The sequence below is a fragment of the Acipenser ruthenus genome, chromosome 16, assembly GCF_902713425.1.
Source record: "Acipenser ruthenus chromosome 16, fAciRut3.2 maternal haplotype, whole genome shotgun sequence".
Taxonomy (NCBI): domain Eukaryota; kingdom Metazoa; phylum Chordata; class Actinopteri; order Acipenseriformes; family Acipenseridae; genus Acipenser; species Acipenser ruthenus.
The window spans coordinates 30,714,447-30,727,078 of NC_081204.1; the positions used below are offsets into that span (position 1 = coordinate 30,714,447).

General features: G+C 43.4%; 1 protein-coding gene across 7 annotated transcripts in view; it reads right to left on the reverse strand.

Annotated features, from left to right (window-relative positions):
- Positions 1–12,632, reverse strand: part of LOC117412180 (disks large homolog 3-like) — a 62,916-nt gene that overhangs the window by 21,926 nt on the left and 28,358 nt on the right. For all 7 annotated transcript variants that reach the window (XM_058989394.1, XM_058989393.1, XM_058989392.1 and 4 more), the window contains 2 exons: positions 2,820–2,873; positions 1,791–1,841 (listed from right to left, as the gene is read on the reverse strand). In XM_058989394.1, the coding sequence (XP_058845377.1) occupies positions 1,791–1,841; positions 2,820–2,873 (105 nt within the window). The remainder of the gene's footprint in view (positions 1–1,790; positions 1,842–2,819; positions 2,874–12,632) is intronic.

The following is a 12,632-nucleotide window of genomic DNA, read 5'->3' on the forward strand; positions in this document are numbered from 1 at the left end:
TGAAAAAAGTATACAATACAAATACAGTTCATTTTTTTTTTTTAAATAACTGAATTCAAATACTGACTGATCAATACTACTGTTCTCTATACCATTCTCAATCAGCATATAGGAGGCTGTGTGGTCCGGTGGTTAAAGAAAAGGGCGTGTAACCAGGAGGCCCCCGGTTCAAATCCTGACTCACTCACTGTGTGACCCTGAGCAAGTCACTAAACCTCCTTCTGCTCCGTCTTTCAGGTGAGATGTTGTTGTGAGTGACTCTGCAGCTGATGCATAGTTCACACACCCTAGTCTCTGTCAGTCGCCTTGGATAAAGGCGTCTGCTAAATAAACTAATAATAATAATGATTCTTACTGCATACTTTGAATCCAGATGAGTAATACTTATGGGTGAGGATCTGGTGAATTCCAGAGGGACTGCATCTCACTGTTTGTGTTTCCATACTTGTGCACTACATTGTGGAGTTGCTGACAGGAGTAGCAGTGACAGTGTTTGTATACATGGTTCTTCAAATATTTAAATAGTTGTACTCTCTGAAGATACAAGCTGCCTTTCACAGATCTGTCCTGTCTGAAACTGCTGGAAAGGTAGATAAACTGTACTATCAATATTCATGACACAGGATAGCACCCTAGACATTTAGGGACTGAAACCTGGAATAATTCCAAATCCAACATAGCAATTATAAATTATGCTGTCCAGCGAGTTGGACCGGATGCTTCTAACTGTCTCTACAGTGAACTCCACAGAAGAATGACAAGGTCCAGCCAAAGCCATATTCTGATGTCATGATGTTTACACAGGTTCTGACGTGTGATGTCATAATCACACTTGTCATGATGTCACCTTTTACAGAAGTGTTGTAAAACAGTGTCATTTTGAGAAGTGCAGTTTTTAAAACAATGCATTCCTTTTCATATCAGATGAATACCAGAAATGTGTTACATATCTGACAAATCCTAAAAACCGAACCAGGTTAATGGGCCAAAAGAATACTGAAGCTGACAAGATAGTGCTCTATAAACTACTCAACAAGACAATACTGCACACAGCTGGAAAAGCCCTCATTTTAGTTTTCCATAATTAATGAAAGTCGGACAAAACAATGAATGATGCTGAGCAATAAAAACAAAAGCGTTTCATCAGAACTCTGGCAACTACAAAGAGTCTGGCATGCTGCATAAACACAGTACTCAAACAGACCAGAAAAGTGGAAGTTTTCATTGACATTGCTGCAGCGGTTTTTCTGTGTAGTTTATATAGATACAACAGGATAAACTATCTGTTACTTTCTCAGAACCTGCACCAGTAAAGAGATGTCTAACTAGATCAAAAGGGAGACAGAACAAGAAGACTCAAACAGTACACCTTGTCAGTCAGACAGCCAGGACTACGGGGGAGTCTACAGTTGGGAAGATTACAGCTTCTGCCTCTTTTTAGCAGGCTGTGCACTAAGCAAGCAGCTGCTCAGTACCACGTTCACCAGCAGGTATCCCCACTGAACAAAGGGGGAGGGAGGGGGGCGTTGACAAGAGCTGTTCTGTGAGCAGGAGTCCTATTGTGGAAATCCTTGCCTTAACGTGAGAGTTTTACTGAGGCCATGCTTTGAAGGCTTCCTCAACAAACAGCCTCCGCTGCACTGATACATATTACAACAACCCAGGCCCTGAGACAGAGCAAGAGAGACAGAAATGCATAGCGCCACCTAGTGTCTCCCATTGGCTGTTACCCTCAAAAGAAAAAACAATAAATAAATACTAAGAAAAGGACATCACTTAATCACACCTACCCTTTCCAAAATAATCTCTTCATATTTGTACATTCCATCGCTACCATTTACCTGGAAGATAAGGAAAGAAACAGCTTTAATACATTTATCATTTTCATGCTATGACAGTTCTGGTTTTTATTCATGTGCGCTGCAGAGCTGAGAATGGAGTGATTCTGTGCTCTTTATTAAGATGCAGGGTGACAGTGCTGCAGAGCTGAGAATGGAGTGATTCTGTGCTCTTTATTAAGATGCAGGGTGACAGTGCTGCAGAGCTGAGAATGGAGTGATTCTGTGCTCTTTATTAAGGTGCAGGATGACAGTGCTCAGAGCTGAGAATGGAGTGATTCTGTGCTCTTTATTAAGATGCAGGGTGACAGTGCTGCAGAGCTGAGAATGGAGTGATTCTGTGCTCTTTATTAAGGTGCAGGATGACAGTGCTCAGAGCTGAGAATGGAGTGATTCTGTGCTCTTTATTAAGGTGCAGGGTGACAGTGCTGCAGAGCTGAGAATGGAGTGATTCTGTGCTCTTTATTAAGATGCAGGGTGACAGTGCTGCAGAGCTGAGAATGGAGTGATTCTGTGCTCTTTATTAAGATGCAGGGTGACAGTGCTGCAGAGCTGAGAATGGAGTGATTCTGTGCTCTTTATTAAGATGCAGGGTGACAGTGCTGCAGAGCTGAGAATGGAGTGATTCTGTGCTCTTTATTAAGGTGCAGGATGACAGTACTGCAGAGCTGAGAATGGAGTGATTCTGTGCTCTTTATTAAGGTGCAGGGTGACAGTGCTGCAGAGCTGAGAATGGAGTGATTCTGTGCTCTTTATTAAGGTGCAGGATGACAGTGCTCAGAGCTGAGAATGGACTGTTTGATGCTCATTATGTTGTAGGGTCCTAGCGCTAGAATGATCTTTCCTTTTTTCGTGAGCAAACCACAGTCTGTATCCTGGTGTTTAAAAGCTTGAATGTTCTTTTTTAAGAGAAGCTGAATAATAACCGTGTAATAATGAAGCATTCACAAAATGCAAGATCCACGCTGAAGAGATACTTACATAAGGACCTGGGTCCAGGGAGTCTGCATTTACAATGATGGGAGGAGGGTTAGCCTGGAAGAGAGACATTGAAGGGATTAGTATATCTTTGAGAGACTGCACTGTAATGATATATTTTAGGATGTGACATTACTAGTTTATGTACCACCAGATTATCTGGCTGCCACTGGTATTGTTCAAACCTGAAGATTATAAAGGGGCATCAAACAAACACTTACAAAGACAGCACAGTGCATTCCTAAACCAATAATTGATACAGAAATCTGTACAAGATCCACACCCACATACATCAACTGAATCACCATTGCAGGAACATAATGTAGAGGAGTTGCTGGAACAACTTGGCCTTGAAACAGTGAAACCCCGTACAGACAGATAATATACTGTGTAGAGGTGAGGATGGTGGGAAGGTGGCATGCTGTGCAGCTTCCAGTGGCTTTTTCCACACAAGACCCCCTTGCTATCCGTAGTGATGTCACTGCCCTACGTGACAGTGAGGCATCATGGGTAAGTGCTGGCTATTCAGCACAAAGAGTAGAGTTGCCTGGGAGTTTTTCTGTTCCAGACTTGTTCAGTGGAAATGTGTTATTTTAATTGAGGTCTAGTCTTCGTGATGAAGTCGAGAGGGTTGGGTTTGAAGAGTGACATCAATTCCTCTGCTTGCCTCTAAGGTGACTGATTTCTCATTTTAAACCAGCAGGGCTCTAAATGCATGGCAAGCTGTAGTTTCTACATCCTGCAAGCAACAGCTAATCACACATTGCACAACATCCTAAAGGCACTGTGTGGCCCTAATTAAGTAGAGGCAGAAAATACAACACAGAATAGAATGTGTTTTCAGCAATCGACCTTCAGAGGGAAGGGTATTATTGGAAGACACACACAGAAACTGATTATAAAATCATCATTACCAGATCAACAGCCAATTGAGTTGTTTCCTTTCTTAAGGGAAGCCAAACTAAGCTTCACACTGCACTTCATACATTTTGATTGTTCAGCCTATAAGAAGTTTCGCACAGCATAGTGGCGACAACTACTGGTATGTTTCCCAGACAACCTACAGCCAATAATGTTCACGCTACACACAGGATCTCATTGAGTCGATTGCAGTGTTCCGAAACCCCCAAAAAAACCTTCCAAATCCCAGTACATTCTCTAAATGTAGTTACATTGTAATACAGCACCACTTTGCGTTATTAGTTATATAATTTAGTTTTAAGCACATGGAACGAAAGTGTAAGTGTAGCTACAAAGTAGTTAACGTGCTTTGATTCTGAAGCACATTCCATTTTCTTTTCAATAACTATTCAAATATATGAGTGGTAGATATAACAAAAGATAATTCTGTAAGCCTATACTTGTAATACAGACAAGCTCTCTGACACTGAAACAGGCTCTGTGAACAATGAGATGTGTCACGATGTTAAACCAGCCTCGATCGTACAGACTTTTAACTGGACCCGTGTTTTACAGAAGCAAATTATTTGAAAATGTTTCCTAATGTCATTAAAATCTAAAGTTGAAACCTTAAAAAGGAGCTGACAAAGTTGACCCTACTGAAACCAGGACTGGAGGACACTCCATGAAGTGGAGACAGAGTTGGGACAGTGGGAGACACTTCTAACACAGAGAGTGGGAAGGGTATAGAATGGGTTACCTAGCCATGTTGTTGATGACAAAATCATGGGAATTCTTTAAGACCTGTCTTGACAAAGTTTTGAGATCAGCCAGCTATTTGGAACTGGCCTCTCATTCGCAAATCTTCTTTTGTTCTTAGGTGCCAATAATACTGCTACTTGGAGAGCGCTGTATTTCACTTTAAGTTCATTTTCAGTTGCACTACAGTGTAATAAAACACACTTCATTTCACTACATTTTAACCAGCAGAGGTTTAAACTGACTTACAGCAGTTTTCTGCACTGGTATAAATCTCGGCTGAGTAAAATGCAGTTAAATGAAGCAGACAGCAAAGGACTGCTCCTCTGTGCAAAACACCATTATACATCTGCTAACAAGGAACAGTATAAAGCCCACTGGCTGATCAGGTAAAACAGGTACAAAGCAGGCTCTGTGCTAATATGAATGTCAGAAAACGTGTGGCCGTGGCTCATAAACCCTACTCAAAATCTCTGAAAGTACAAAGGACAAGGGACTGATTGATTGCTGGTGTCATTTTTGAAAAAGGGTCAATATATCATATATTTAACAAATCACATTATTTTAACTTGATGTTTGACTTCAATTTAAACAATTAAAATACCCTTTGAGCCTCAAGCCACAGTAATTCTTTTTAACTACAAGGTATTCAGTGTGGAAATGGTTAACATCCAGTTTATGGGGATGAGCTTCACGATTGCTGAAATGGATTTGAAACCCACCTTGGCTTTAGTCTCCACTGCTGATACTGTGTTAGGTTATTACTAAGATACTATGAAGAGCAAAGCACAAAGAAGACAGCCCAGGCTACACAGAGCAGAGCCGCGGCAGACTGCTTTACACAACGAGGGCTGGGGGACTTTGAATTGTTTTCAGAACCTGTCCTGCTTGTGTTTCGGGCTGATAAACTCTCTCCAGTGAGCCTCCTCTCTCTCTAAGGGAGAGGAATTAGGGTCGGCTTTCCTTCCAAATCCTGATTACTTCTCAGCAGTGTAAACAAATCAGGATACAACCTCCCAGTCCTTGACTATCATCACTAGGTCAGCGTCAGTCTCCCAGTCCCTCAGCTCTAACCCCCAATCAACACGGACTCCCTCAGCTCTAACCACTAGACCCTCAAAGCTTAACAACAGGCAATGACCTTGCAACAGCCACTTTCTGTTATATCCCTTGTAAAAGTTTGCCAGGAACAGTAATAGTTCAGCTGACCATGCTTGTCACACGTTTACTCAATGTATTTACTGTGCTTTAACAATGGCTTTCAATGCCCTTTACTGTGCATACATAATTATACAAATGTCTGGACAGGGAAATGCCTTTTCACAAAGCTATGCTGTACTTTTGGGTTAAATCCAACACTATTTCAGGTTAATAACTCCATTGGATCACAAGCTACGTCCCAGTCCTTCAGCTTTAACCACTAGGCCACACTGCCTCCCATCTACTCAGGGAAAACCGTGGTCTTTGAGGCAATGAGGCTTTTAATAAAGAGTTCCTTTCTGAAGCATTACGGGACCTCCCGAGTGTTATCATCCTATACAACTTCCAAGAGAAACAAATGAAACAGAACCTGGAGCATTGCTTTAAACAGACACATCCCTACTCTGTGTCTGTGGCCCTGCTCTGCTTTACAGTGCCTGCTCTGTTTTAAAGCCAATGCTTTCCTTACATCAGAGACAGTAGCCTCTTCCGATTGTAATTACATTTTCTTTATAAATGTTTCAGCCCCTTCCTTGGAGACCTACAAGTAAAACAAGATCATTATTAATTTTAGCTGCCGTTGTTGCCTCTGGTCGTGAGGTTTAAAACCAAGCGTTCAGAGGTCTTTTAGATACAATCTTTACTGCGGTAAAAGAGCAGTTAATTGGTTCACAAACATGTGTAATTAAACTGGTGTGCTAACCGATGCTTTCAAACTCATTTTCTTAAATCTTGTTAGCTTACGATACATTATTACTGGAATTTGTTTTTAACCAAAAGCATGTTAGTGTTTATAAACCCTCTGATCTAAGTTGCTGCCTGTTCACTTTTATATCAGTTCTGGGTCCTGCCCGGATATTTACCGGATACTGTTACAGAAACCAAGCTGCAGGTGCAATGGGAGGTCCCCTGTCCCCCGTGCCAGCTATGCATGGTTAACCTCAGCTCACCCAGCAGAGGATCAGTGTGTGGAGACTGAATACACTGGAACCACCACAGCATCGGCAGCCGGCCACGCAGGTCAGCGCGACGGGGGAATTAACACAGTCTGGATGAGTTTATCCCAAATCCCTTCATTTTCTCTTAATTCAAACCTGATCATTACTCTGCGTACTCCCAGCCAGCTGTCGCTGCTCATTTCTCCCGAAGCTGGGCTCGGGTCAACCCCAAGCTCTAGTGCCATCGGTTCCAGCTCCAGTGGGGCAAGTTTCCCCAATGAGATTTCAATGTGCAGTCGCTCCTGTCAAACCCCTGCCTCCAACAGTCAGATTCCTTCGGAATCTGCTCTTTGGAGTTTAAGGGTTTGTATTTCAAACAAAAACATATTCAAGTAGTCAAGCACTACAAACTTTGAGTACTGGAGTTTCTCAACTTCTCTGATTTGTGTGAACCCCCCCCCCCCCCCCCCAAAAGAAATACCATCCCCTTTAGAGTTTCCTAGTTATATCCGGGCCATACTGCCAATTTTTGCATAATAAATTAAGTGAAAAATAGCTGCAAAGTGATTTATAATGTTTTTAAGAGTAATTACTATTTAGTAAAGAACTCAAATAATTATTTTATTACTAATAACTAACCCCTAGTGGATCATGAGCGCATTCAATATCCACTAAAAAGAAATACAGCTGCAACTGCTTCTAGTAGAAGCCCAGGCTAAAATGCAATAACAATTACATCAAAGCTATGTCTCTATAGTGAGTGTGTGAGAAAGGGCTGGTCCGTGGTTCTTTCTATTTTTAATGGAAGCTAGGTCCAGCCTGTCAGCATGTTTTCGAATGCTGTGCTGTTTAACTGATGAAGTGCTTCTTCATCTCAAACAGCTCTGCCCTGGCAGGGTTTCCTGCAAACCCTTTGCCATCAAAGGCTCTGGCTGCAGAAACACTTAACCAGTATCGCCTTCGTAAACCCCGGTCTTTAATTGTTAAACAATCAATGTGTTCCCATAGCGATAGATCCTCTGGCTCGCTTCCTTCAATACCAACTCCCCATCGCCAACTGAACAAAATGCCCTAGATTTGGGTGTTGTAAAAATAATTCAGACCATACCAACCCCTTTAACTTTTTTGAACTGAAGAGCGCCCCTTAGGTCTAACCACAAGCCACATTGCCCTACTTTTCTATCTGTTGTTGGTGATACTGCCTAACCACTAGAGCTGAGACTGCTTCTCTGCCTCACTGCTCTCCCCTATAGGACAGCTTCCACACTGCCTCCCAGCCTCAGCTCTAACCACTAGACCACACTGCCTCCCAGTCTCAGCTCTAACCACTAGACCAAACTGCCTCCCAGTCCCTCAGCTCTAACCACTAGAGCACACTGCCTCCCAGTCTCTTAGCTCTAACCACTAGACCACACTGCCTCCCAGCCCCTCAGCTCTAACCACTAGACCACACTGCCTCCCAGTCCCTCAGCTCTAACCACTAGACCACACTGCCTCCCAGCCCCTCAGCTCTAACCACTAGTTAAATCACTGGTAGTGGGAGTCAGGTTCAGAGACACACGGTGCAAGGAAGGGAGGGAAAGAGTCCTGCAGAGGAATGCAGCCCCCTCCCCCTCCCCTCCATGCTCAGAGCGAGCAGCCTGAGAAGATAGCGGTTTCCACAGCACATCTTTAAATAGTGCCCATTTATCACACGGTGACTGCTTCATCAATAGGAGACAGCATGTATTACTAATTATCCGTTTGTTTGACGCAGTGAGCCTCAGGGGGCATGGGAGGCTCAGTGTGCAGCTCACTGGGCTACAGAGTGACCCGGGGAACACAAATCTGTCCCCCAGCAACCTAACATATCAATATATATAGAGGCCTGGGTTGAAGCCCAGTTCAGTGGGCAGCATCTCGCATCACAAACACAATTCCATATGAGGCAGTGGGTAGATTCGATTTTATTGAGCAGGGCATGATGAGCTGCTCCCTCACTCACTGACGATGGTCCCTTCCATTGCTACTGCATGAGCTGCATCACTGTTCGTAACATACATCTCGCACCAAGGCTGGGAATGCAAAACACTCAGTGTTACGAAAAAGCCTGTAAAGTGTGGTGTATGTATTTATGTAAAGACAGGCAGACGGGCTCTCGTGGTCTGGAGGGGGTTACAGTGATAGAGAGCAAGGGACAGTGATATCCAGATTGAATCCACACACTGCAGTAGTATCTCACTCTATTGAGCCCTCTACACAGCAGCTTGGTGTCCTGACCCCTGACTGTGAGCATCCTAATCTGTTAATGTAAGAAGCGGGGAACTGAATTTTTAAGGTTGTGGTCCGGAGCAAATATTTGCCCCCTTTTTATGTAACTGCAGTTGTTTAATTCTAGTAAAGGGGGGGGGGGGGGGGGGGTCCCCACTTTAAATTACATGCCTGCTAATGATTCATGATGGATCAGTTGATTTAAAGAATTCTAGAAAATCACCAATTTTCAATCTAAAATCTAAATCACTCTTGAATTATTGAAACTTATTATAAAGGATTACCAAAAACAATAACAGGAGCAACAGCCTAAATTGCCTTGGAGCAAAAGCCTAAATTCTCCAACGCTTACGCTGTTTCGTGATTTTTACTCAGCGGTTTTGAGGTTCCCACTGTGTCTCAAACAAGTCCTTCAGCCAGAGCTGGCCCCATCTCAGTAACCAGTCACGCTGCCAAACACACTGCGCTGCAGTCCAATCAATAAAATATATATTACAATGCATCGTATGCATTCTGTACATAAAAACAACAGCAACATGGAGAGACAGCGAGAGAGCGAGCGAGAGGGAGTTCACCACACAACACCCAGGCTCTATCTACTGCGTTATATCACAAACCTAATAAAAGGTCATCATTAAACAGAGTACAGTCCTAATAGCTGATCTCACTTTGCCACAAACAACAGTTCAAATGCACTTGCACAAATCACCCCCTTACATTGGCACACAAACCATGCCACATGCCAGTCCCTTACTGGGATCCTTCCTAACCAATTGCAATCAACCTGCAAGGGATTTTAAATCATCCATTCCGTGGGATTTGCATCATTCTCTTTACTGGGAACCAGTCTGTCCTTGTGACCAGCCTCTTTTACCAGGGACTCTTCACTGGGCTTCCAGCCAGCTGCTAGTTTGGGGATTATGGGACAGAGAGTAAATCAGCCGTTTCTGGGTCAATAATTTAATCTGCTCTGCTTTGTGTGATCAAACTGGTGTAGGATTTTCTGAATGACTGCATTCATACTTAATTACTGAGATGATATATCTAATCGAGGCTCTTGTGTTTGAAATACTAACACAGATGCCTTCTGTGATTCTCTATAGATTACACCAGACCCTGATGTGTGGGCCTTCAAGGGGGTTTAAAAGAACTCTGCCTATATATACAAAAAGAAAACCTATATACCGATTACACATATCATGTCGCTCTATTACTTCATGGGTAGCAGTGTATGTGTGTTCCCATACAATCAATTGTTGCAATTTAACAGAAATATAATAGAACATAAATACAGACTATGGATTTGTGTTGCTAACCCGGTTGCTAAGGAGTACATCACAGAACACATTGATAGCAGAACACCAGACTCAGAAATTCTATGACAACATTTCAAAATGTCTTAGAGGGCTTTACTGTAGGCGGTAAGTAAGAATGGCAGAAGACCTTGGGCTATACATTTTACATGGTTAGGTAGGTTCCTGGTCTTACTAGAGAATCCAATCTGGGGGAATCTTGGACTGGAATCCAGGGTTACAAACCTGGACTGGAAGACAGCCCTGGCTCATCCAGGGTTACAAACCTGGACTGGAAGACAGCCCTGGCTAATCCAGGGTTACAAACCTGGACTGGAAGACAGCCCAGGCTCATCCAGGGTTACAAACCTGGACTGGAAGACAGCCCTGGCTAATCCAGGGTTACAAACCTGGACTGGAAGACAGCCCAGGCTCATCCAGGGTTACAAACCTGGACTGGAAGACAGCCCTGGCTAATCCAGGGTTACAAACCTGGACTGGAAGACAGCCCTGGCTAATCCAGGGTTACAAACCTGGACTGGAAGACAGCCCTGGCTAATCCAGGGTTACAAACCTGGACTGGAAGACAGCCCTGGCTCATCCAGGGTTACAAACTCACACTGGTCGTGCACCCAGTCCTAGTTTTCAGAGCTATGCTTTTTTTCTGTATTACAGAAATAACCAGGTGTCAGAAATCTGAGCAATCAGGCCCTAAATATACTCTGAAGTGATCACACTTATTGCAGTGTGATTATAAATCTCATCTGAATCTGTAGGCTTACTGTTATGAGATGCTCATGCAGCTACACGGTAAGAATAATTCATTTAACAGACTCTTGGTGAAGGGTCAGTTTAGGGTAGTTCTGAACCCCAGTTCTGGGTGCAGGACGAGTGTGAGTTTATAACCCTGTCTGTCCTCTGTGTTAATAAAGTGATTTTAAATAGAATCTGGAATATGAATTTGACTCTTCAGATCTGCTCATATCATATTTAAGCGTATGTGAGGATTGTGCTGATTATATAATTGGAATTGAATGGAAATACTAATCCATGTAAATCCATATTCCAAATGAAGCTTTCTGATTTGGATCTCTGTGTTGCAATTTGCTCTTCCCTGCTCCAGTGCAAAAGAAAAAGCAGCACACTGTGCAGTAGTGACGCTCCAGGCTGAACATGCAGGAACATTCACAGCAAAGGGCAACGCAGCAGCCACAATTCTCGAACGCCTTTCATAGAAAACCTTTTGAAACACCAACGTTTATTTTCAAAGAATAAATGAATGATGGGAAAACAACAATTACTGTTTATTCTGAATACTCTTAAATAAATTACGTCAATATAAAATAATCTTGAAATCCAAAATACTAGTCTGGACAACCTCACAATGTGAGTGATGCACACACACAGAGTCTGGACTACCTCACAATGTGAGTGATGCACACACACAGAGTCTGGACTACCTCACAATGTGAGTGATGCACACACACAGAGTCTGGACTACCTCACAATGTGAGTGATGCACACACACAGAGTCTGGACTACCTCACAATGTGAGTGATGCACACACAGAGTCTGGACTACCTCACAATGTGAGTGATGCACACACACAGAGTCTGGACTACCTCACAATGTGAGTGATGCACACACACAGACTGGACTACCTCACAATGTGAGTGATGCACACACACAGAGTCTGGACTACCTCACAATGTGAGTGATGCACACACACAGAGTCTGGACTACCTCACAATGTGATTGATGCACACACACACAGAGGGGTCAAGCTGTGCTGTGCAGAAGCACATCCTCGAAAGACGTGTGCTAAAAAGACTGACTGTTTCGAACAATGGTGGCTGTGAGCGAAGGCTGTGCTCAAAACAAACCCGACACAGTTGTTGCTTCGTGGGACGCAGAAGAAATGACAGCTCTCCTCAACACTGGAACGGAAAAGCACATTCAAGAGCAGCTGTCAGGCACAGTTAGAGATTGAAAAGTGCTTGACAAAATCACAGAAATACTGCTATTCAGTGTTGAGATAAAAAAAGATAAAAAAGATACAAAAAATGAATACAAGATTAAAGAGAAGAACACGGTGTGACCCGACACTGACACTGGAACACAAACAGCCGGTTCAGCTATACCTGACAATGACACTGGAACACAGACAGCCATCTTTAACTACACCTCGCCCAGACTGTCCAGCTCGCCCAGACTGTCCAGCTCACCCTGACTGTCCAGCTCACCAAGACTGTCCAGCTCACCAAGACTGTCCACCTTGCCCACACTGTCCAGCTCGCCCACACTGTTCACCTCGCCCACACTGTCCAGCTCAGCTGTACCAGGGACAGGCAGTGGAAACGAAGCAATACGAAGACCAGAGGCAGGTTATAATGGTGACAGGGTTGTATTGTAAAAGAATGGTAGTGAGGGCTGGGGTTATCATCATTTTCTGACGCTACTGTCAATTCTCTGAATAA